This window comes from Nothoprocta perdicaria, unplaced genomic scaffold (genome assembly GCF_003342845.1).
Source record: "Nothoprocta perdicaria isolate Ctin4 unplaced genomic scaffold, notPer1 scaffold_147, whole genome shotgun sequence".
NCBI lineage: Eukaryota > Metazoa > Chordata > Aves > Tinamiformes > Tinamidae > Nothoprocta > Nothoprocta perdicaria.
Genome location: NW_020454616.1, coordinates 826,788 through 853,477, shown reverse-complemented (window position 1 = coordinate 853,477; position 26,690 = coordinate 826,788). Strand labels below are relative to the sequence as shown.

The 26,690-nt window shown below is 42.2% G+C and overlaps 1 protein-coding gene across 1 annotated transcript; it reads right to left on the bottom strand.

Annotated features, from left to right (window-relative positions):
- Positions 1-7,629: 7,629 nt before the first annotated feature.
- VPS4B (vacuolar protein sorting 4 homolog B) lies at positions 7,630-25,401 on the bottom strand. The gene is made up of 11 exons (XM_026034550.1): positions 25,370-25,401; positions 24,028-24,139; positions 22,426-22,576; positions 21,148-21,215; positions 18,491-18,610; positions 17,314-17,470; positions 15,850-15,998; positions 15,609-15,690; positions 13,925-14,144; positions 10,962-11,099; positions 7,630-9,127 (listed from the first exon to the last, which is right to left on the bottom strand). Exons 1-11 carry the CDS (start codon positions 25,394-25,396, stop codon positions 9,026-9,028), a joined length of 1,326 nt encoding a protein of 441 aa, XP_025890335.1. The 5' UTR covers positions 25,397-25,401; the 3' UTR covers positions 7,630-9,025.
- Between the last annotated feature and the right edge of the window lie 1,289 nt (positions 25,402-26,690).

Below are 26,690 nucleotides of genomic sequence, written 5' to 3'. Positions count from 1 at the left end.
TGAACATGAGCAGTCACAGTTATGCTCTTACACTGCTAACCACATCTTGGAAGCCTTTCTAGACCAATGCGGTCTCTCTCCCAGTAGATTTAGTGTAGAAACCTCTGTTGGTTTCTCCTTTAGCCTGAGAGGATGGCTTGGACAGTGTCAACTTGCACTGGGTTTTTCTGTGTTTCTTTTTTCCCCATCTGGATTTTTTGAATATCGTGTATTTTGGTTTGAAAAGTATCTTCAAAGGCCAAGACCTTCCGAAGTGCCTGAAATAAACCACCAAGTGGTCTCCCCACCAATAGCTATGTTCCTCCCAGTTTTTACATTAAGCCAGGGGGAGCTGGCGCTTGCCCTTCCTGAGGTATCTGCTTTGGATCCATCTCACGATGGGTCTCACTCATTCACCGAGGTCAGTCTTCCTGGCACAGGGTCACTCTTCCTGACCTGAGGAAATTGTTTACTAGAGAAGAATTTTCTCCATGGCTGTGTAACTGGAACTCGAGCGCTAACATAAACATCATTGAAATATTCTGAAATCTAACATAAACATCATTCTGAAATATTCTGAAATCATTGATCTCCATTCCAGGCTGCACTTGCGCATAAAGCAATATTTCATTAACAGGGCCCATGTAAGTAGCATCACAAAGGGTGTAATTTTGAAAAGAAAACTGACAGATGCCTGCATATTCCCTGGCGGTGAGGAGGAAAAAAGTGGATACAGCCTACTAATTGCTTTGCTAATTAATCTTTAGAAGAATCTTCCATACAACAGTGATGTGTTTACAGGAAGAAAATGAATGCAATGCAAGTAGACAAAGGCAGCCAAACTACAGGACCTCTCGCAGCTGTGGTTTTCTACTTCCCCTGTCTTGTTAATTTAAATCTTTCAACAGACCTTTTTTCAGTAATAACCTTGTGGGTATTTGATATGAGCAAAAGATGTGGCAACAAAAGCTTAAAAATAGTGATTTAAACATAGAAACAAAGTTGCTAATTTGCTAACTACAACCCAAATGGCTGACCTCGGAAGTGCCCTTTAGATCTTCTCAGAAGATGAAGGCGCTCAAAATAGATCAGATTCACGTGCAAGAAATACAGTCTGCGTTAGATGCCATCAGGAGAAGGGAAAGGTTTTATGCAACGTGGCAGCCCCTGCAGACCCTCGTGCCGTGCCTCCCTGTTCCCCCACTCGCTCTGCTGGTGCCTCCTGAGCGGAGCTGGGGTGTGCACTAGAGGCCATAGGATACATACATTGTGATATTTTTTTTTTAGCACCTACAGGTATGACATACAACAGACCTAGTAAGACGAGATCAGAGCCATGTTAGAAACTCTGGGATTCCTGCAAAGCCCCAGGCTTCAGAAGAAACGCAGCATGGGTGAGAAGCTCCTCTCAGCTGACTTTCTTGATCCCTTATCTGCTGGGAGAAGGAAAACCGATGGTAAGAACACACCAACTGCTGCCTGGGGTCAGCAAAGGAGCCATCTAACACACAGTTTGTCCCTAAGCGTTGTCAGTGGAGGATGCTCAGGAACGAAGGCCTATATACAGTGGTGGCTAAGGGAGAGTGACTGAAATGTACTTGGCACCCTGTTACCTGTCTTGCTTTGCTTTCCCGAACGGAAAGACTCCGTGCAGCTGGAAATACCTTCTGTGCTGGTCACCGTGTTAGGCAGAAACCGTAAGCCAGCGGACCTGTCCCTACATGGCAGCGTGCAATGGCTCCCAGGGTGCTACCAAGGCCAAAACACTTCTGAGGCCAAAGCATCTTGTCTCTGTCCACGCTCGGTCTGCTGGAGAGCTGCTGGGGGTGATGGTGCAGGTGGGAGGCATCCAGCGCTCCTGTCCTCAGAGCAAGGGGCAGGAAGCGCTTCCTTGCCGCAGGGACGATCCCGGCGTTCCCTCGGGCTCTGCCAGGCCCCTGGGATGCCCTCGGGCAGCGCTGATGCCCCAGAGTCCCTCCCGGGGGCTGGCGGCACAAGGGCAGGTGGTGGCTGCAGGCGGCCTGGGCTGGGGTCAAACTGAAGCTGCCTCTTTGGTGCAGCGGAGGCCGCGAGGGGGTCCGGGGGCAAAGGAAGTAGTTGGTGGGTACATAGAGGCCAGGCACATAGGGCCTGGGGGCTTGGTGGGTTGGTGGTACATAGGGCCTGGGGGCTTCTGCAAAGGTCTTGGGATGGGCAAGTGGAAAGCAAGCAGTCTACTGGAAGCAATGTAACTGATCAGGTTTTCACTTGGCCCTTCCCTCACGCTGTTCTTCAAGCTTACTTAACCCTAATAGACTTGCTAAAATTGTTAGGAAAACAAATTTAATGCAGCACCTAAAATACTAACCTAAGTGGTAGGTTACACGAGTTAGTTCATTTATTTTAATTTTATAGCACAAAGAAAAGTGTGTTGATATTCCTCATAAAGACACGCATTCAGTTTGGGTAAACTCGGAACTGGATCATAAGAGGAAGGGGATGAGAACAACAGCCCTGAGAAACGTCACTAATCCTTTCTTTAGCCATATTGCAAGGTGTGTGAGTATCTCAATGCCTTCTCCCTCCTCCCCACAAATAGGAAGGTGCAGGATTACCACAATTTCACCTGCCACTGCTCCCCACCTACCTATAAAATTCACTGCTCTGGCTTGTGATTACATGGCTCTAAACTCTTGTTGCAATACTGTGACGAGAGAGCCTTAATACAGAATTTCATCTATGGAGAACTCACATCTTTAGAGTCACTATATGCTTTTAGATTTTCAAACAGCAATTCTAGCTCTGCAGCCAGCCAAGGGAATCTTTCCTATTTGATTTCAGCTAAGACATTCAGGGATTCCTGCTGAAGTTCTCATATGGCTTCAGAAACGAATGATACTTGCTCATATGGCTTCAGAAACGAATGATACTTGCCTGAATTTGCCTTTGCTAAGAGATGGTGTTTCACCTATTTCTGTCATTATTAATTTGCTGGATATATGCACATGAATACTCTTGCTTTTTCGCCAGACAGGGAACACTCGTGTAATTTTACTTCCAGCAACTTCTGGCCCATTTCTTTCACTTTACCTGACTTCTACTCAGCAATTTGGTTGTGAAGCTGCTTCCACCCAAACTGACACTACTGTTTCTCCACAGTGGGCAGAATTTTGTGCTTTTCATCATGGCTTTGAAAACATGTGCCTCAAGGTAATCTTCTCGAAAGACTGACAGGTCCTGAAGTTTGAGTTGCTTCAGGATTAAGCTATCAGTTTCTCTACCCTAACTCACTCTGGTTCCATCACGTGCATATTCATAAGGCTTAATCTTATTACAAAAGATCGAGTTAATGATTTGTAGTCTCAGACAGCACTCTCGTTTCTCACACACTTTTCCAGGTAATGATCTTAAACAGTTCCTGTGCTTTTAGAACTATCGTATAGCTCCTGACGTTTTTCCTTGCATTGGCCTGTCCCACATCTCTGCATGGGAAATCTTCATACCCTCCCTTAAAAAACACTGAAATGACCTCCTTTGGGTTCATGCTGGGTTCTCCTTCAAAGCATTTCAGAGAACTTTGTTTGCTCAATCATTTAACATGAATTAAGTCTATTTCCAGTTCCAGGTAATACATGCCATATAGAGAGCGCTGGCAAGCGGCTGGTGTTTGTTTCTTGGATACAGTTACGCAACCTGTGCCTTCCTCATCAGCCCTGGCACGTTACATTTGGCATGCACTGCAGAGAAGCTGCTGTTATGCAATGGGAATTTGGAAGATCCCTTGTGCTCGGTTCTCCTCCTGCAATTCAAGAAATGAATCCAAAATGAAAGCAAAGAACCCTCCACTTCCTGCCGTTTTCCCTCACTGAGCTGTATATGAGTGCACAGGAGTTACTTGCATTTCTCTGTCTCCCTCCTCCAACGGCAGCGATTACTGCAGCCCTGATGTAAGTCTATGAAAAGAGAGCATGCACAGATGTGCCTTGCAGCTGTGAAAGGAGAGAAAGGAACCAGAGAGACTCTGCCAGCTTTTGCTCATCTGCATACAAGCTTCCTTTGACAGAAAAGTTGGGGAAATACGGAAACAAAGGAACCCCCCCTTGCTGCTTTCAAATAAGATTTATAAGGGAATCAGCTCCTTGTCTTCACTTTGAACAAAAAATTGCACAAAAGACAAAGCATAAGTCAGAAAAGAAAAGAAATTGAAAGAGGAGAAAATTACTGGGTTGGGTATGAATGCACAGACACACATACACAAAGAGATGGGAAAAAGAGAAAGAATAATCAAAGTCAGTAGGAAAGAGGCAGACATAGATTGCCCATTAACTATCATATTAAGGGAAAATCTGATCCAAACTCTTCTTTTTTTTTCTCACTATACCTTCCCCTCTCTGTTAGGCACCACCCATTTCCAACATCTACCTTCTGATGGAGTGAGCCTGCCTTAAAATAGGGTGGAAGAGGTGTGTGGGGTCTGCAAAACCTGGCAAACCCCTTACCCTCAGCTGACAAGTCCAACACCAAAGCAAAGCCAAGGGCACACACCTGCCTCCTTATCCACAGCTCCGCTTCCCCCGCTGCTGAGGTGGGAGCGGGGAGGCAGAGGCGGGTGCCCCTGCATGGGGGCACCCTGAGTGTCCATCGGGAACCTGCCTGGCGGCACCCAAGCGGGCGCAAGCTCCGACAGGAGCGGGACTGACCCCATGCAGCCCGTGAGCCTTAGGCCTGGCTCGAGGCTACGGAGGCAGCCTAAGGACCAGCCTGCAGGAACTGCTCGGTCTGCGTCTGGTCAGTAGCTGCATAGTCATCACCATCGCTGAGCTGTTTGTAACCAGGATGTGAACACACGCATGTGCGTGTCCATCACCCCCCCAGGCACCTGTGTGTGGTCAACAACAGCAGCTGTTTATGCAGCTTCTCTCCTCTCTTCATGCTGGAAAGGTGCATTAGGCACAAGGCAGGAGGGAGGCCAGGGCCCGTGCTCGAGGCCCTGCCTGCGTCCCCGCGGCTCCCCTGCAGCCACGTGAGTCCCACTGCACTTGCCGGCAGCCTCGTACCTGTTTCCATACAGGCAGCAGGCAGGTGCCTCACCGGCAGGCGATGGCAAGGCAAATCACTTCCAAATTAGAGACAGAACGAGAATAAAATTGTCCGTGCCAACACAACTGCAGCTGTAAGGGGTGGGGAGGTGAATCACTGATTGATCTGGTGTGCATGCTTTTGATTCATTACAAATCACTCACATTTCATTGCTACCATTCTATGAGGTGAACCATCCACCTCACTTTTCTGGAGCCCAAGCAAGTCACAGCCCTAAATAACATTTTTCATTTGCCATTTGTATTTCCTGTGCGGGATGGTGATATTTATAGCAACTTTCTCAGTCCCTTGCTTAGCAGACTATTACTAGTGCTCTTGCAGCCACAGGGACAGAACAGTTGTAGAAAGCTACTGCTCCAGCTTAAGAGTTTTGTAACGAGCACCCGAGGAGAGTCACCTGCCTGCAACCGTATGAGTCAGAGGAAATTACTGTTTATAGTTTACAGAGGACATGTGGCAGTGAAGTGGTAAGGCCTCTGTCTTGAATAGCTTGCATGGAAGTTAGCTGAGGCAGCAGAGGAGGGAGGGCAAGTAAATGCAGGTCTCGCCAAGCCGCGGCACGGGGCCTGCTAACAGGTCACCATGCAGGAGAGAAGTCCCTGACTTGGTCATCAACACTGTGCCCCTGTTTGAGCGTCAGCAACTTGTTTCCTGGAGAGTTCTCAAAAACACCCAAAGCCTTTTGGGGCCCTTGGAAGAGAAGATCCTGCCATGACGTGGGAAGGAGAGCATGTTTTGTCTTCATGACTAATGGTTGAGGAGGCTGCAGGAATTAGCCTAAAAATGCCAAGTATTCCTGCAGAGAATGGAGCAGCCAGGTGGTACCGTCGGGGGAATCGCTGCCATCCTCAACACCGAGCCGACGGTGCTGGGATGCTCCTGGAGCACCCGCAGCCTCTCAGAGAGAGCAGAGGTGCAGAAACAGAGAGTAAAGCACGAAACAGCGTCCCAATAAAAAGCTGCTATCAGAAGGGTGTGTGTGTGTGTGCTGGTACAGGTGGGGAGGGAGAGCTGCAATTGGGACACGGGGACCAACAGACAAATAACAGGACAAAATTATCTCCCACTGAGGCTGCCAGTACCCAGATGCCAGGACAATGCACACACTGGAGCAATTACAGTTCTTGCACAGCTAATGGTGATGACAGCGAATGGTGGAATAAAAATCACTGAACCCAGTACTGTTAAATAGGACACAGGTAGGAGAAACTGGAAGAGAAATCCCAGAAGTTATGCCACAAAAGCTACAATATAGACTACATGATCAAATATAAAAACAACAGTGTTCTGGTAACAAAAATGAAGTATCTGTTGGAAAAAGAAACAGTCCAGCAGGAAACAGTCCATCAAGTTCTTACAATAGTTTGTGTAAGCTACAGGAATCGCTCCAAGTCCAAAGTGATTACCAGGATGAAGCTGGTTAGGACAAAACACACACACAAAGTCAGTCACAAAATGAGCTTGGCATTCTAGATGAAGGAAGGGGCAAGAAGCAGAATAAAAATGGTCTTGCACATTTCAAAAAGTTGATTATTAGCAGGTTTCCTCTCAAGATAATTCATAGAAATAAGACAAGGAATGGGAGAGAGGAGCAAAAACTATATTCCAATTAGGCGGAAGACACAGATCAAACAACAGCTGAACAGAGAACATTCCCTTTCTTTGCCTCAGGTGGCCAAGGGCTCTGTGGCCACCTAACAAACAGGAGCATGAACGAAAGCAGATTCAAAAATATGTGCATAAACTACATGCCTTACACTCCACTGCTTACAACTGAAGCAACCAAAGCAACTAAGACCAGTAGTGATATATTCTTTTATTTATTTAAAGGATACTGGTAATGTTCCAGTGTGCTAACGAAGGAATAAAATGATAGTTAAATAAAGGTTCTATTTCTAAAAACAGCTTTAGATATTGAACATTAATGCTTCTGTTACAAATGCCATCCCCAAACTCACCAAAATATAAATTTAAAATATACAATATACTTCTCCTCCACATTAAAGACTAATGGATTTACACAGCTAAGTTTATGGAAACCTCCGGGATAAATTAGCCTATAGACAAATAAAAACAAAACAATCCCCCTAAACACCCTAACAATGATCCTGATAAAGACACGTGTTTTAAAAGGCTGATCAGGTACTTTGGACTCCAGTTTCAGACTCAAGGGAGCGCCCAGTCAGTCAGTTCTAACTTCTAAAGGGTGAACATTCCACAAAGGCCGACTAAGCAGCAGCTCTGTTGCAGCCAAGATTATATTTACGGTGGTCTGCTCGATTTTGGAAAAAACAAATTGCCCCTCTTAAAGGTCCACACAAAAACCTGTGGTCTGCTAATTCAGATTTAGGCATGCTTCAGCAAAAGATAGAAGGTGAAGGTGTGTGGCACTGAATGATTTTGGAAAGGACATTTCACCGTGTTAGTAAGCAAAAGCTCAGCACCTTGCACATCAAAGAGACTTTTAAACTACATATTCTGTGTAGCTGTTACACAGAAATCCAGAGTCTAAAAATCAAGTTGTAAGTTCTTGAGAAGAATATTGAAGAAATACCCACAGAACGCTACAGAGGTTGTACTACAACATTTTACTTCATTTAAGTACAGCAAATTTCACCAGTCCTATGATTTATAAAGTACACTATGATTTATAAAGTACACAAAATCTGTACATGAAGGAAACCAAAACCCATCAAAAGATGATCATAAGTGTGTGTACGTATATGTACCATACACACAAAATGTGCAAAATTTTTAATGCAACTTAAAGCATATGCAGGACAGAGTTGTACAATGCTAAGAGAACAGAGTATTCTAGTATCCATATGATGTTTTTTAATCTATGGCCAGTGCAAACCTAAAAGGCACAAACTCAGTGCTGACACTGGAGTTCTGGAAGTTACATTCAGGCACATCTCAATCTATACTTGAAAGATGATCAGAAGTGCCAGCCCTTCTTCAAAACCTACGCACTAAACTGATGCGGTCGATACCCAATGGATGCGAGTAGGGTTCTGGAAGTCTGCTACTAGATCATGTGTTACCCTTTGCTCAGGTATCAAAGCATGCTATTTCCCCAAATGCCTTCCTTAGCCCAAAGATGATGTATACCTTGTGGGTCTTGACATGCAGAATCTTACAGGATGCTAATCATGCTTTTTATACTTTAAACTCCTGCAGAGAATATATCAGATTAAAAAAAAAAAAAAGAAAGAAAAAAGAAAAAGAAAGAAATACCATCCAAAATACTTGCATTTAACAAATCTTTGCTAAATTGCATAGTGACACATGTGTATCAGCTGGTACAGAGTTAAAAACAGAAACTTGCTGTTTAAGGCAAAATTTTAATACAGCATAGCAGAAAAAGCCAAGTGTCAGGTCCATCAGTATTTAAGTAAAGTACTGGCCCGTGTAGTCTTATCCTCACAGTGCAACCCACACTTGCAATATGCTTTATGTTTTAGCAAATTTGTTGCCTTTTTCTAAATGAAATTTAAAAAAATTAATAAGCAGGCTGATTGACTGATATTGCAAACATCTGATAAATAGGTACTCTCTTCCACCCTCCAAAAAAAGGGTTTTGAGGCTACTGGGAGTTCAAAACTTACTTGTAACCAGGTCTAATATAACATGTAAAATCGAACATTTAGTAAAATTGAACTAATCATTTAAAGTTTGCTAATATTTAATACAAGTTACCACCACACTTTGCTGTCTTACCCTAAAATTATACTTTTAGCATTATTTTTCAATAGGAGACATTTAATAGACATCTGAGGAAACAATACAATACAGAAGCTGAAGGGTCTTTGCAAAGAGATCTTCTGTTCTTTCTGCAAAGTAAGAAATAAGTGATTTTATTGGCTTTTTTTTTTTTTTTGAAGTGCCATCAATAAAGACACAAGGATACTTAATAAAGCAAGAAAAAATAAAAAAGAAGTTCTAATGTTCCACATAGATCTTTGGTTTAACCTTCCTGACCAAAATCTTCTGTAAACTTCTTTAACTTCTCCAGGTCTTGTTCATTAACTGTTGGTTTTGTGCTAGCGAGCGACCTGAGCATATCAGCCTGTTAGAGAGAAAAAGGAGAAAACAACTGTTTTCAGAAACAATACCAGTACCACATTTAACAGTCCTATTGCCCATATAAACTGTGGGCAAAAATGCTCACATTAAAAAGCCTCTTAAAGCAAGATAACCATTAGAATGAGTATTAACATGAAACTAAGCCAAAACAGTTCTGCACCCGGGCTGCATTTTAAACCTGTGAAGACAGATGGTAACAGTGGGTTTTCTAATAACGAAACCGCAAGTCTCAGGTTTAGGTTTCAGCCACTCTTTTATTCTAAGAATTTTACTCATCACTGCTTCCTGGAAAGAACCGAAATGCTTCCCCTGTCCTTCTTGTCAGTTATTGTTTCATCTCAACTTCAACTACGATACTTTAAGGGAAAAATCAGATATGCCCCTGTATTCAGTATAGTCCAACAATATAGACCAGTATTTTATAATTCATCTCTAGCAAAATTTTGCTATTCATGACCTTTAGCTTCTGCATCTTTATTTCAGCCCATTTCTACCGTAAATACTTTGGGTCCTAGAAAATGCACAAGTTCAGGAAAATTTCACGATTATGAGGTCAAAAAAAGCAGTTAAAAAAATGTTAATACAAAGAGATAAAAACAGTAATCAAGGTCTAGCCAAGGGTTAACTGAAAAAATAGATGTTTTACACCTCCTTATTATAAAACCGTGGACAAAGACAAAAAATAACATTAGGGATCTGTAAATCTGGAATTCTTATGCAAGATTGCAGGTTTTCTAGAAAAAAAATCCTGATCTGACAAGAATTGATTTTAGATATTGAAACAAAAGCCAAGAAGAGCCTTGGTATCATCAATCTTCCTCAAGACGGTTATGTTCTATTTAAAAAAATAAAATGATTAAAAATCCGCTTGGACCACAGAGGCAGAAATACTGGGGCAGGCCTGCACCTGCATGTGTCCCTTTGTGTTTTCTTAGTGTGCAAATAAAGGCAGCTAATTCCTTCCCTAAGCACAACAACTCTCTTAAAGCAGAGCCTAGTGTTTCAGAGGTTTGTGATCCTGATAAAATGCGCTGCTTCCATTCATTCCACACAAGAATTGGCAGCAGCAGTTCTTTGGTATCAGTTCCTTCCCACAAACAAGCAGTGTCAGAATCTTCTTTTGTGCTCTTGGGGGGAAAAAAAATATAGGACAAGTGTCCAAAGTGAGCTAAAATTTCAATTTGTCTTAAATGACACGGAGTGTATTTTATTCCACATATGGAAGTGCTCCTACACTCAAAGAAAACACGTCAGATATGAACGCTAGTTACAACACTTGCGATGAAATATGTTAGAAACTACCATTACAGCCACCTGCTTTTATAACAGTGGTTGTGCTTGCATTTACTTCAGAGGCAGTATTTGCCAATAACACGTCATTCCCAATTTCTACTAAACGTAGTTTTCCTTTTCCCCACCTCTGCTCAGACTATAGAGTGATGGGAAGATAGGACAGCATGGCACTGGGATTCTGCAGTGCTTAAGTGAGCAAGGCAATGAAAGTGGAGCCGAGGGGCCAGCTGCACCTATGCACCCATCCTCTGCACCATGAGAGGATGGCAGTTGCACATGAGCAGACTCTAACAACAGAAGAAATGCTTACGGGATATGAGATGGAGACCTGGCTTCTTTATAGGCATGCTATACTGCCCTGCCCTACGTCAGGATTCAGATGTTGATCTGGTATATGGTCAGTGTTTCTAAAGCCAACCAGCTCATAGAAACATCTGGTGTATTGTTTGAGGGGAAAAAGAAGCCACCTTCCATCTTTTTACAGCTCTGCAAAAGAGGAGGACAACCTCACAGGAGATACGTACCATGGAAACCTGGGGCTCCAGTAATTTATCACCCGGGACCTCCATCCATGTCATTTCTATGGCTTCGGGATCCCCTGGAGAGCAAGGGGTGAACAAGTCTACCATGATGTTTGGATTAGACACTGATGGTCCTTTTACCTAGGAGTAAGGAAAGAGGTTTAAAGGAGTTAAGATTTTCCAGACACAACAAGAAGCTGAATATCACCTTTAGAGCAAGAATATTTCTTCACTTTATACGGATGCCACACTCATTGAGAAATGCTGATTTCTCCTGTGAAAGAGAAATTGTAGGGCTGCACTGGCATCAGTCACCTGGCAAACACACAGCTGTGGTGTCACTGACACGTAACAACGATGCTAACATTTAGCAACGAGGTTAAATTAACATCATTAGAACCAATGAGCTGCTTCCTCTTAAGGTATGAGTTTCTGCAGAAAGCTAATGTGCTACAAAAGTCATGCTGGAGAATATCATCCTACCTAATCCCTGCTCATTTGGGAAGCGCCTTCCACACTGCCTTACAGCTTCCAAAATTTTCTCAATCGTTGCTCTACAGCACCCCTGGAGTCAGAAAGCCCGAGACGGCTCCTAAAACTTTTACTTAGTGCTCTGCCCCTTTCCCAGCACCTGCTCCGACCCGTCCGGGCACCATGGAGCAGAAAACGGGGCCATCTAGTGGTAGAAGAGAGACCATCCCCTCAGCCCGGGCCCCCACGGACAGGCCCAAGGGAGAGGGGCTCTTGGCACAAAGCACGGCTGGGCCCCACACGAAAACCCACATCTGGGAGCTCACGCGACAGGCAGCGGCCACCTGTAAGGGCAGGGAACTGGATTCGCTGCTCCAAGTGGATCTTGAAGCCCCGCGCTGCGGAGCACGGTTATAACATTCAAAACACACGTGGACAAACCTGCACCGTCGCCGTGTTTAACGCACAGAATGGCTGGCATTTGCTCCCAAGTGGGCAAAGCTCTGTGTAACGGGGGCAAGTTGTCTGTCATGACTCCAGTCATTAAGATTTTACATACAAAAAGAGGAAATTAAAGCACTAAAGCACAAGTGGAATATACTTGGCTTTTGGCTGCCCCCTCACAGAACTATTATTATTATATGTTGTTCCCTTTTGCCGAAAAAAAAAAAAAAAAAGTGTTGCCTTTGGGCTGCCATGCAAGCTGAGACAACTACATGCTTTTGGTGTTCTGGTCAGATCCAAGACATGCATTAAGTTCCTGCAAATTTGAACAAAAGGCCAAAATACAACAACACTTTGTGCAGAAGCGTTACTTAAAGTCAACAATGGGTAACTACTTCACACATTGCTGCATAAAGACAGCAGCATTTGGAAAATCCCAGCAATACTTATCCGAGTAAAACAAATACTTATTTAAGAAGTACAGTTTATACTACAATATTGCTGCGGATTGGCCCCACAAAGAGATGTGGCATATTTGCTTTTCCCTGTTTAAAAATATGGAGATATTTTGAAAGACTCCTCAAAAACTCTTTCACAGTATTTTTTCCATCATAATCACAGTCTGCAAATTTATTTTAACAAGTACAGAGTTGATAAAGCTTCCTCAGAGCAAACTCCGGAGGAATACATAGTCCTTCTACACTCATGACCACACTGGATTTAAGTGTTCCTTTACCTTCCACTGTTAAGCTGAAAGTGTTCCTTGAATGAAAACTACGTTAAAAAAGGCCTAGCTAACTGTGGCTGCTCAATTAATGCTCAAAAGATACTAAGTGTTCTATGGCAAGTTATTTTATGATTTAATTTCTAACTCAAAGAATCAAAACCAGCTGCCAACAGAAGTTACATGGGACTCATCACTGCTCAAGATCTGAAATTCTTTCTCCTCGAAGAAATCTTGAAACCCACTTTTAGAAGTCATACATCCAATGAAAGCTTCCCTGTATAGATGTGAAAAAAACTTCATGACCTATCGTCACCTGAAATACATGAATATTTATAAAGCCAATATTTCCAGTAATTATATATATAATTTTGGGTCGACTGTGGAAAAAAAGTGGTATCTTTTCTATACAGTATTTAACCGATACACATCTTGGATGCATTTTGAGCTCTGCTTACAACCACTGATAACATTAAGATGACACTTTTTTGCACATAAGAGCAAAATAGTTCTTACAGTCATCTTCTGCATAAAGACATCACAGCACCAGCACACATGTGAAAATTCTCTGGGGGAAAAAAAACATTCCAAGGATATAATGGATTTAAATTTGTTAGTCCTAAGGAACTCTAGTTGCTTTAACCATAAGAAGGTTTGTAGAGCCAAACATTTAGAAGAAAAATATCTTAAGTCAGTGCACTGCATACAGAAGGTAAGCCACACAATGGTTTCAATAGGGAGTTTAAAGTGCAGCTAGCTAAGGGCAAACTAGTCTTGACACTAGAGCCCCCCAGTAAGATGCTGCTGCCCAGTGACACACAGGCTTTGCCAGGTGTCTTGTGGCTTCACTATCAGCACAAGCAGCAGCAAGTGATTCACTGTTCTTATCAGAATGAGGAGAACTTTTACTTTTGCTACATATGCTGCACAGGCAGAATGTGTGTAAGCATAATCTGTCTGTTCCCAGGCAGATGAGGAAGCATTTAAATAACCTAAAAAAACTGAAGCACCTACATTGGTACAGAAGACAGCACAACTTTAACTTAACATTTTATGTCAGATTTTATAGGCTTTTAACACTGAAGACATGAAAAAAGTCTGAGCTCATATTACATAGCATGAATACCAAAGAACTAGCTTGTATCCAACTTAGGGCAGGACCTAATTAAGAGAAGGATAGCCAAATACTCCTTTGGTAGATAAGGAATATAGCATCAAAATCTTTAAAAACGCACAGTATTATCCCAAAACAAGTTTATTTGGGGAAAAAAAAAAAATCAATTTAAGTTTCTGAAATAGCTTAAAAAAAATTTAGTCCCTTACTTACTTTTTTAAAGTGAGTAGCTGATTGCACTTTTCTAACAGGCTGCATCAGTGCATCACGTACAATGATGCTAATATCGGCACCAGAGTAGCCATCAGTTCTCTTTCCGAGCTCTCGATAATCCGATTCTGTTAGGAGATTTGGAGTTGACCCAAGGTGAAGTTTAAACATCGCAGCCCTGGCATGGTCTTCGGGTAAAGGAATGTAAATACGCTTCTCAAACCTGTTTTTAAACGCACAAAAGCAAACAAAAAACACCACAGACACAAGTTTATTCAGGTGCACGAGAAAGTTTATGCATATCCCTATGTAGTTTGTTTTCAACAATATTAGAAAGAAGTAGTTTCATAATTATAAACCTTTAAAAATCTAAGGTAAACATTCAGCTACATGTTCCCATAAAACTGTAGCCAGCATAAGTTAACGTTCAGACTATAATAATTTCCTTTTCATGATGAGAGACTTCTCCCTTCAGACTACAGTTTTCCTAGATGTTCTCCAGAGTCTTTTGTTTTAATAGATAAGTTTGAGAAGAAAAATCCCTTTACTGCTTAACTATACTGAAACGGCTTTCACATTTGAGAGAACTGCCTGATAACCAGCTGAAAAACACTTCCTATGGTTTCCAACTAAATTGGAGAGAACCACTGGAGTCTGGAGCAAATCTTAAGCCATACTCTCAACAGAAGCATCTGCAGAAAACTTTGATATCTGTTCTCACAGTGAGGAGAATGTCCTGCCAAACACAAGTGACTCAAAATTCATAGAACACAATTAACTTGAAATAAAGCGTGCCAAAAATAGAAGCAAATTATTATCATTACTAAGTTACTAGAAATCACCCTTGGAATTTTATGAACAAGAGCCAGAGAACTATTTAAAATTAATACACAAATTCACCCCTAAATTTATCTAACATAGAACTATAAGGTTCTATGGTCTATACAGGTTGGAAGGGATCACAGCAGGTCATTTAATCTCACCTCTTGCTCAAAATACAGCTGCCTAAAATTGAATCTATAAGCAAAATATAGAATCATACACATACAAAAAAAAATGTTTGAGCGAATGTTATTCCTAAAAAATTATCACCACCTCTGGGTGATGAGGGCTTATCAGAATACTGATAGTATAGTTGTACCTGTGTAGCACCTTAAAGACAGGTTGAGCTCTAACAAAGGTAGAGAAGCTCTTTATAGGAAGGCAGTCTACACACATACAGATCACACTGACAGATCACATCTTGACTAACAGAAAAACAGAGTTCTGCATTGCTTAAAGGTGCAATTTTACCAAATACTTCAAGGTACTTAAGCTATTCAGCTTGCTGCTACTGAGGGCACCTCCGGGCCCCCTGCCTAGCTCTTTCCAGATGTATACTTTGTATCCCGCCACCCTGCTCCCATTAGAAAAAACAACAAGGAAGGGAACAACAGCTTTCTCCTTGCTCACGCAGGATTAGCTAACCAAGAAATCAAACTATCGGATCAAAATGAGGAGGAAAACCCCACCCTTTCAAGTGGCCGTAGGCTATTATATTGGCTCAGTTCACCTCATGGAACCGAGCCCTAGAACATCAGCTAGGTCTGCACGCACAAGTTCTGTTACTAATTCAGACAGTCTTGGACTGAACCCTTACCCCACAACTGTGTATTTCTTACCAAAAAACAAAGAAACAAACAAATACCTCCTCCTGATAGCAGAGTCCAAAACCCAGGGTATGTTTGTTGCTCCCAAGACCAAGATTCCTTCGTTGTCAACACCAACCCCTACACCCAGGCAGAAAATATTTCGTCACTTTGAAGATAAGCTGACAAGTGTTTTAAAACACATTCAAAATTTAAGGCAGTTAAATTGCATATCTCATGCAAGCTATGCTTAAAATAGCCACTATTCCCTCAACTGATCCTGGTAGCCGGGGAGCTTACCTTGCATCTGGACTAGAAACTCTGTTTTAATTCGTCTAGCAGCCTCGCTCTCATTTTCACTTCTTGACCCACAGAGGGAATCTATCTCATCAATGAAGATAATAGAAGGTTTGTTTTCTCTGGCAAGCTGGAACAAGTTTTTCACTAATCTTTAAAAAAAAAAAAATCTGCAGTTAACTTTAATGACAACAGAAGCAAAATTTACAATTATGATAGTCACTTCTCCTAGAGAAAACAATAAAAAGCAGAGTTACTCCAAGTGCTGTAAAAGCAGCATTTACTTTTCTACAATGTCAGCCTGAACTACGCAAAACTATCATTCTAAGCATCACCAAAAGGAACATTGCTTTCAAAGATTTTTAACAGCTTGAGATTTCCAGGAGAAATATGAAAGCTTACTTTTACATAACTTCACTATGTACTTTTTACATGACAGGAAAATACCTATAGTTGATTTGTCCAAAAAAGCCCATCTGAATCAACATATTTAATATAGCTTTAAAAGGAAAATAAATTGGAACATGTTGGGAAATTCTTCCCATCAGCAATGCTAATAAATAACATCAGGTAATACTTAAATTCAATAGCAATCTAAGTAACAAAAATGTCTCTTTGTACTGTAGTTCTGTATTGCCTTTGCAGCAAAAGAAGAGTAGCCCAAGGTTTCCAACTTTTTGCAAGAAAAGAATTTGGTTAAAATTCTTTGATCAAATACCCTGTTTTGCTCCTCCTAATAACATGAAATAAGGTTGCTCAACTATACACTTGGAACTACTAGAAAATGGTTTTAAGGAATATTTTAACTATCAGATGAACATCTTTGTGCAACAAGTTCAAGGGGCTTCTTAATTCATAAAGTCTTCATGGGAAGAGTAGACAGGCAGAGATCTGCTCTTACAGACTGCAACAGATTCGTTACTTCAGACTTTCTGGACTTGTTAATACTCTGTGAAGTACTTTGCATTTTCTTTCATGCCTATTTGACCCCTCCAACAAACTCTGCAGGTCTCTAAGCCTTCCATATCTTGTTTCAAAACAGGATACAGAATAAAACATCTCAAAGAGGGGACAGAACGGATGTCTCATTTTAACTGTGTAGAGCTATGGCAGAGCTAGGCTTAACATGGTGGTGGGTGGACTCCAAAAAGCATCATGGCAACACTTCCAAGTGGTGGGACATGGTGGGAATCACAGCCTGAAGAGCATCATGCTGCTTCTGACACATTTCTGAGCTAGCTGTGAAAGCCTTCTACAGCAGTGAAGAGCAATTCAGCTACAGCAGCATAAAGATAACCCTCATGTGCTGCATTTTGTATGACACTACAGTGCAAAGCCCCCCAAAAACTCAAGTGTGTTTTCACAGATAAGTGACCTTTTTGTCAAACTCTTGAGTGCCTCTTCTCTACCTCTTTAACACTAATTGCCTGCAAATGTTTTCTTGTACCTCTGGCAACTTCAACTTACCTTTCACTCTCTCCTAACCACTTTGAGACTAGATCAGAGGAAGATACTGAGAAGAATGTAGAATTATTTGCTTCTGTTGCCACAGCTTTTGCTAAATAGGACTTTCCTGTTCCTGGAGGTCCAAACAGAAGAATACCTCTCCAAGGTGTTCTCTTTCCTGGAAGAGAGAGAAAAGCAGCTATCAAAACACAGTAATAATATAGAGCCTGCTTTTTGATGACGCCTCTCTAATTCACAGAATCGTTGAGGTTGGAAGGAACCGCTGGAGATCATCTAGTCTAATGTTCCTGCTCAAGCCAGGACACCTACAGCAGGCGGCACAGGGCGGCATCCAGGATGGTTTTGTAGACCTCCAGAGAAGGAGACTCCACAACCTCCCTGGGCAGCCTGTGCCAGGGCTCTGTCACCCTCACAGGAAAGAAGTTCTTCCTCACCTGGAGATGGAACTGCCTGTGTTGCAACTTAGACCCATTACCCCTTGTTCTGTCACTGGCCACCACTGAGAAGAGCTTAGCCCCTTCCTCCCTACATTCTCTCTTCAGATACTTACACATGTTAATCAGATTCCCCTCTTAGCCTTCTCCAGAGAAAGCAGGTCCAACTCACTCAGTCTCTTCTTGTATGAGAGATGCCCCAATCACCTTGCTTGCCCTCTGCTGGACCCTCTCTAGAAGCTCCACATCCCTCTTGTCCTGCTGAGTGCAGAACTGCCCCCAATACTCCAGGTGCGGCCTCACCAGAGCTGAGTGGAAGGGCAGGGGCTCCCTTGACCTGGTGGCAACGCTCCTCCTGCTGCAGCCAGGATCCCATTGGCCTTCTTGGCCACGAGGGCACTGCTGCCTCATGGTTAACTTGGTGTCAGGCAGGACTCCCAGATCCGTCTCCGTGGAGCTGCTCTCCAGCAGGGCAATCCCTAATCTGTACTGATGCCTGTGGTTATTCCTGCCCAGGTGCAGGACCCTGCACTTGTCCTTGTTAAACCTCAAGAGGTTTAATTCATTTAGATATTTCCTATATCTACCTATGAAACTGCTGTCAGATAGATGATAATCACTTTATCAAGAGGTCAGTTCAAGGCCCCAATATGTCAGCATATGCAGACTCTTCTCAGATGCCAGTGCCAGTCTTAACTGCATCATTAATATTTAGGATTTGAAACATAAATAGTTTTCCTGACCTGTAAAGAGATGAGGAAATTTAATGGGCAGGATCACTGCTTCTTTAAGTGCTTCTTTGGCACCTTCAAGACCAGCAACGTCACTCCACTTTACATTTGGTCGCTCCATAACAATTGCACCTATAACAGAACATTGAATGGTGACATACACGTCCTTTCAGACTTGCATTCTGAAGAAAAAGCAACACTACCACACTATTTCCACACAAATTGAATAAAACAAGTAACTTCTCGGGAGATTTAAACACTGGTCAAATTGAAGTTATTTCTATGAAATGGGGCTCTTTATGTTTTATCACAATAAAACATGGACAACCACATTGCTTGTGAGTTAGCAGAAGTTTGGCTATGGTCAAACATAGCTCATAACTGGGCAGCAAGGATGAACTTGGTAGTCATGGATAAGTAGCTTCTCCAAAATGTATCCAAGCACCATTTGCTCCATGAATCCCATCATTATACTTTCCAAAAATATCAGAATTTCATTTTAAATGAGAAAAAAAGCCCTCTGTAGTAACAGTAGTTCTGGATTCAAAAAACTTCATCACTAATCCTTTTTCTTCTTCTAGAGGTAACTCTGAAGTAGATGAAGTAACTTATTGGATATTTCCAGATGTTTAGAAAGAAGAATATGAATACTCCCTCACAAAATATTTAGAGCTAGGGATAAAAAGCTTCAGAAAAGTGACCTTACTTCGCTTCAGGAAAAACACACATACACATATATACACAAAAAACACAAGAAGAAAAAAAAAAAGAAAGAAAAGAAACCCTTCTTTTAGCTGTGTACTTCCAGTCAGCATTTATTACAATTTTCATTTCTCTCAATCAACATTTTTATCTTTATTTTTGGCAGCAGACTTATCCAGCTGGCTGATGTACACAGCTTTACCAATACCTTTACCAAGGCACTTGGTCCTTATCGACCCTTCAGATTCATGCTGATTAGTCTAATACATAAAAAAAATTATTTTGCCTTAACTAGTTTTAAGTGGCAGAACTTGTATCCACGTTAGAAACCTAGGCTTAGACCTTGAAATCCAAGCCAAGGAAGACTTAAACATAAAACAAATCTTCTCATTAGAGGAAATGCCAACCAACCCAATGTTTACCTTTAAGTACTCAAACACACTGAAAGACTCATTTGTCTAATTTTTCCCAAGGAAATATGCTTATATTTGATGCTATAATTTTACAATCAGTTTTTATCAGTTATTTCATTGACACATTCACCTCATACCTTTGGAAAAGGAAGAAGTAATTTATAAAATCAAAATAAAGCAAATATCCTTTTAAAAAGATTCATAAGCACCTTTCCTTTGAGATTTTTTGCTGCATTCCATTTTTCATTAGAGTGAAAGCAGCAACTTTTGTTAACAGATCTTTTTTGGGCCCAGTAGCAACATCGTAAAGTGAAAGTTAAAAACATTAAAGGAAAAAGGTACCCGCAAGCTGTGTTAGGTTATAATTTCTATAGTTGAATAAATTTCACTGCCCACTTTCAGAGCACTAAGACCTTCTGCTAAGTTTTCACTAAGACAGTAAACAGAACAATGGCATCTGGAACTAAAATAATCACCAGAACATGTAAAGGCTCATAGATAGGAAAAAGATTTAGAACCTGAAATACCACAGGAAGTTGCCTATACTAGACATATTGTGGCAACTGAGATTACAGTGCTCAAAAAGATCAGTCATGCCAGGACACAACTGGAGCTGGACATCATCGGCTCCCTGATTTTGAAGATGTAAGTGAATGGCTGGAAGTTTAAGCAACAGAGCACAAGAGGCCTCTAAAATTCTAAATCAGAATACAGGAAAGCACATTCACTGCTGCTACCAGCCAGTCTGATTGTCACTGGCCACTTCTCCCACAGCAAGTCAAATTATTATCTCGGTAAACACCCATAAATTAGGAAAGTTCCAAAAGGTACAGTCAGCTAAGAGTAACAAGGTAGTAAAATAAACTACAGGAAATTTATGTGGTTGCTGTGTCAAGCAAAATAAAGATGAGTAGTCTGATCAAAGCCAATATTATCTTGGGCAACAAACACTTTACTGGGTCCAAAACTACTCCTAGCTGCTGCTCCACTGACTGTATTTAGCACTGAAGTTCAAAAAGCCAAAGAATTTTGTTAATCAGTCAAGAGAACATAATTCTTGATATGCAAAAAAATACTACCTGCTACTATGAAAAGGCAAGAACCCATCTACTCCATTTCTGATTTTGAGGACAAGCTTCTTTGTGAAAGTGGCCCAGCATAGACTAAGTGCTTATATGATGCCATTACCTCAGCATCTAACTAATTTTATAATGCACTTAAGAGTGCATTACGCAGAGTGCATGTAATATTGACACAGTTTACCAGTAGCCACCTGGAATCTCATATTCTTTAGCTTTGGGAATACCTTCTTGAGGAAAAAAACATGAAGGACAGGGAACAGCAGATGAAGTTCAAAATATTTCTCACAATTTCCCAGCATATAAGGCTGCCTTTCCCATAAAGGCTACGTTTCTACATTTGAAGAATGTATAATAGTTCAGCCAGTAAAAATAAAGACAATGATAAAACCAACATATAACACTAAGATGGCCAAATTTAGAAGTCATTCCATCAAGTTGCCTCTATTTAAAGAAAGAGAAGCTTCAAAATTACCTTGGAGTTGATTCTGTAGCTTCTTTTTTTCAGGATCTTCTGACTCTCCTTCCCCATCACTGTCATTCCTGATTTGAACACAAGAAATATATTGTTGAAGTACAAATAAGACAGTTGTCTTTAACGGAAGATTAAAATGTAAGAAGCAGAAATATGACTATAAGGAATGATAGAAACCTTTATTCCAATAAATGTATTTTACAACTCTGCAAGTTTCCATCAGCGTATCCATATTTCTCCATTCTGATTATATTTAATTATTTTTAATTTCCCCTCCTCACCATCTCAACTTCTTATTGGACACCTAGTTCTTCCTCAGTACATCCCTCATACATGCTTGGAGCCACCAGATAAGAAACAGAAGCACTTCTGCTAAGTATCATGGAAGCACCAAAACAGAATAGTCTTAAATACGAGCATTATGCTTTATCTGGAATTGCAAATGAACTTGGTCAGTTGAACCTAGTACCATGAAACTCTACATTCCCTCTCTTGTCAGAGTGAAGGAAACTACAAGTTACAGAAGAAAGAAAAGCCTGCTTGGTGAACAACTGGAAGAAAGGTCATGGAAATAAAGGTAGCCTGAGCGGTATTACTCATATGAACTGTCAGGACAAAGTGTAGCTCAAAAAAAAGGCAAGACAATAAAGGAGGGAGAAACCAGATGAAGTTTCACGAGATAACTGGTTAAATCTAATCTTTCATGACTCCTAGAAAGGCAATTCCACAGCAGATATTGTTGTGCAGTCCTTCCTCCCTCCTTAAGTCTGCAGCATAAAGCAACTCTACCTGTTCAGATCACCCGATTCAGCTTTTCAAGAAACAGATCTAACTAGGAGGGTAAAAGGAGAGAAGACTGTAGCAAGACCTTTGCATGATTCAGTCCACCCTGTGGCACTTGATCCTAAAATGTAGTTTGGCTTTTCCCTATTCAATTGTGAGACTGATCAAACTTGAGCCAGAATAGTCATCAGCCTTAACTGATTTTCTAATTGGTCAGTAATCTCATAAAGAGTAAGTGTCATTGGCCCTGTTGTTAAGTCTGATAAGCATGGGTTAACCTGCCACAGGTTTCACTCTTCAGTGAATATGCTATGCAGATGTAAACAAGCAAAGAAAAACTTATGCTAATAATGCATCTTATTTTTCTTGGCCACTGCATGAGTAGTCACCTCAACTGTTTCAAAAACACTGCAGTTCAAGTGACCTTTGAAAATATGAACTTTAGGATAAGTTGAATTCAGAAAGTATTTTGCTTTACCTTCTCAAAAAACATACCCTTTTCCATCAGTAGGACCACTCTCTTTAACTGGCTTTGGCGCAGATTTTTCTTTCTTTTTCAGATATTCTTTCAGCTTTTCTGCTCTGTCCAGGTACTCCGTACATTTCATTCTAATGCTCTGTTTTGCTTTATCGTTCTGTGCTTCATCTAAAAATTAGAAGCAAAATAACAGTTTGTTAACAGCAACACACATGCGTATCAACGAGAAAACAAGATTAATTTGCGTAATCTTTATGTATCATCAATATACCTTACCCAGGGACTAGGTAACCAAACAGCTCAAATACTTGGTTTTTTTTTGTCTGAATACCATGGTAATAGGAAGGCAGTGATGGCCCAGAATCAATCCAAAAGAAATCAAGTAAAAGCCTGAACACTGCTTTAGTTTCAAACTTGACTGACAAGTATTAAGGACAGCGGTGTTGAATGAAGGCTTCTTCTGTCAGCCATTCAAATTGCCATGCAATGTGTAAACAACTCCTTTTCTAGCCTCCCTCATCAAGAAGCTGCTTTTGGGGAGCAATTTTTATTTAGAAACATACTTTAGTTTTCCTAAGCCCACTTATTTTAAAAGATGTTCATATGACAAAGAAAAGGAAAAAATCTAAAACTTGGGTCTCACTCAACTGTTCTGTTAACCACTGTAACAATATTTTGAACTGATGATCCAAATTTAATGAGGTATATTTGTGCATTCATTTCCAGAAGGACATCAATACTGTTAAAAGTACAGAAATTCATATTCTGGTAGTCTATATGCTATAAATATATAGGAAAAAGATAGTAAGTGATAAACAAATTATCATAAATTGATATGAAGAATACAGTGGGTTTCTTTTTTTTTGATAAGAGCTCTCAAGTCATGCTAGTAACTCTTATCTGCTTAGGTTAGGGGGTTAGCTACATTTAAAAAGGCTGTTTCTTTACTACAAAGTTTGGACATGAGGAAAAAGGCAAAAAAAATGTGAAAAGAACATTCAAATAATAATGAGAATATGGAAAACAAAAAAAGAACATACAAGTCAACCTTATACAGTTTGTTGGCTAAAGTGTCAATAAGCGCTTTGACTAAGAGATTAAGTAGCAAAAGATGACAGCAAGACAACTCTAGAAAGGCAAATAGCAAAAGGATAATGAGCAAAAAATATTTCATGGGTACCAAAAGACTCCCAGTTTTCTACACAAGGGAAGGACAGAAATCCCTGTACTCTTTGCCACAATTCTTCAGGTACAGTCACAACAAATGTGGGACATTTCTGCAGAAGCCCAGGATACAGACAATAAAAATAACAACAACAACAACAAAAACCTAAAAAAAAAAAAAAAAAATAAAAATAAAAAAAAATCCCCAATCTGAAAGAGCTGACCAGAACAAGTAAAATAAACAACCAAGCAATTCAAGCTCTCACAGAAACGGAGAAAACATATAATACCATGAAGGAAGAAACTGCATAAAACATGAGCCCAGCCAAACTGCAGCTAACATGTTTCAGTCGATTACAAAAGTCAAACTTTAAATATTCATGTCAACACATGCGAGCACTCAGTGCAATTTGATTTTAAAAAGTCTAAGTAATCACTTAAAAAATTGCACTTACATTTAACAACATGGAGAAGATACTGCACAGCATGCTGGTACAAGCGGAATGCTTCCTCATAGTTTCCTGCTTTATCTTCTTGTGCTGCCTTGCTAGCAAGGTCTTTTGCTTTCTGTAACACAAACAGATGATTAAACTGATGTAACTGCTGGGCGACAACCCTGCAGGATCAAAGGGACATTCTAAGCTGTTGCTGTGACTGGTTTTTGATGGCTAGCTTTTCTGTTCATGAATCCAAGCCCTGAAAAGCTACAGGCACTTGATTGCCATCGTAATTGCAACACGTGTTATTTTCACCCCAGGTCTTGTCAGTCCCAGCTATGAGCAATGAGATCACTAAACTCTACTGACGACAGAGGCCGTACAGGAAGTAAATGATTACGAGGCGCTGAAACCAGTTCTGTCAGTCTTTACACACTGTCCTGGCAGAGAGCTTCACAGGCTGATTAGCTGTTCAGCTTCTCGAGGATTCAGCTTCCCAACAGCCAAGTAACAAGCTCTAGCCATTGAATGATGAGAAGGGAAAAGGAAATGCCACACTTTTCTGCCATTTTAAAGATTTACATTACTACATAGACGCTTCAATAAGCCCTGGATCTAGCACAACAAAAACAATGATATTGGAAGAGTAGAATTAGGGCACTGTTGGCTAAACATGTGCTATACTCGAAGAATGAACGGTAAAGACTGCAAAACATAACCCCCTGAAAAAGGGGACATCCCTTTAACAGGACATCCCGTAGCTTTGCTCCTTTCAAACATCTATTGAAAAACATCTACATCATGTATTGGATTTTCTTGTTTTCTAAACATAAAGTGATTATTTGAGTATTAGAGTCTCAGTTCTGGCACATGAGCAGGTTCCGTAGCTTGTAACGGTCACGAAGAGCTCTGCTATGAAAACGGAAATAATTTACCAGCAAGCTGCACAGGCCAGGCCATAGATGGCCAGCCCTAGTGCCCACGAGGCACAGAGTTTCAGACTCCGCGCTGATGAATAGCAACCTTCATAAGTGACAATGCCCTAAACAGCTTTCATTCTCCTCCTGCTTGCCCTAGGCCTTGTGATGGCTCCATCAGTTGTGCCCGTACAAGCACTGCCCGGCCACCAGCTTGCAGATCACGAACCAAAACAGCTGCGAAGAGGGAAACTTTCCCACAGCGGCATTTCCACCTTGCCCGGCGGCCGCACGCAGAAGGGAACGGAGCGGCTCACGCAAGGCGCCGGAGGCAGGGCCGCCCTGCGCCCTTCGCTCCCGGGAGCGGCCTCGGCCTCCCCTGCCCCGCCAGCACCGCAGCGCTTCCCCCGCGGCACGGCGCCCCCGGGCCCGCCCCGCTCTACCTGCAGCGTGCCGGAGGAGCTCGCCATGGCGGAGCGCGGGGAGCCGGGACGGGGCACGGCCGGGCGGGCGGCCCCGCGGCCTCCACTGCTCGCAGCTCCGCTCGCGCCCTCCCGCCGCCGCCGGCCGCGCAACCGCCGGCGCTTCCGCACCCAACCGCCACCGGAGACGCGCCCACTTCCGCTTCCGGCACCGAGGCTCGCGCACGGCAGGGACGTCAGAGGCCGGGCGCGCCGCGAGGGGCGGGGCCTCACGGCTGGGGCGCGACCGGGGGCGTGGCCTCTCTGCCGGAGGCGTGGCCTCTCTGCCGGGGGCGTGGCCTCGCTACGGGGGCGGAGCCTCGTTGCCGGGGGCGGGGCCTCGCAGCCGGGGCTCTGCCGCCCGGGAAGGAGAGCGAGGCTGCTGACTCGTGGCAGGTTGCAGGGCGGGTTTGTGCTGCTCTGCGATCTCCCACTGATGGACTTCTGCTCAGTTAGCGCCCTCTTTTACCGCTCCCCGCCCTCCCCATCCCCTCATGTCACTGCAATTGCTCTAGGGTCACAAGCAACATTTCATATATATATATATATATATATTCATATTTGTGTGTGTGTATATATTTAATAAAATGACTGAGTTCTCTGAGCCTTTTGAATATTGTCAGCAGGCTGCCTCTTCTGGACAGACTGGAGAAGGCAACCTCCAGTCATCAATAAAACTAGGACAGTAGTCCTAGGAATACGGGGACTCTATGCTAGTAGCCCTGGAATAAAGCCTTCTCCAAATGCTGTATTTGACAGTTTATTTGGGGAAGTGTGTCCATATCTGTACATGCTGCAGGATTCTTTTGGTGCCGGTTGATTTTTGGGCTTTGTCAGTTACGGTTGTTCTCCTTGCTTGTGGTGCAGATGTGAAAGGGCATCATGTACTAAGTCACCTAGTAAAGCTTTGTTTATCTAGATGGCAAAATGAAGCAGAAAGTTCAATCTGACTTCGTGCTCTAGGCTTTCTCAGTTTCCAAACCCTACCTCTAACCCTAAATTACCACTAGTCTGAGGCACAGTATAAACTTAGGGCCATGAGTGGTTGAAAAAACACAGCACCTTCACCCTGGCCCTTACTCCTCCTGATCTTTCCCTGGATCTTGACCCTGGATCCTTCCCTGCATTTTCCCTGACATGACCCTGCACTTTGACTCTAGACCTGATGTTGGACCCTACCTAGAGCCTGACCCTGAAACTTACCTGGTCCTGACCCTGGAACTTCCTCCTGGAACCTTACTCTGGACTTGACCCTGGACCTTGACCCTGAACCTCACCCTGAACCTGATCCTAGCCCTCATTC

Bases quoted from the DNA above. Each gene is read 5' to 3' on its own strand.
- VPS4B (XM_026034550.1), bottom strand. From the start codon at position 25,396: ATGGCGAGCTCCTCCGGCACGCTGCAG. The intron at 17,471-18,490 runs GTCAGGAAAACT...TCTCTCTTCCAG, and splicing joins ATTTCCTCATCTCTTTACAG to GAAAGAGAACACCTTGGAGA. The intron at 11,100-13,924 runs GTAAGTAAGGGA...CCTTACTCCTAG, and splicing joins CAGCTACTCACTTTAAAAAA to GTAAAAGGACCATCAGTGTC.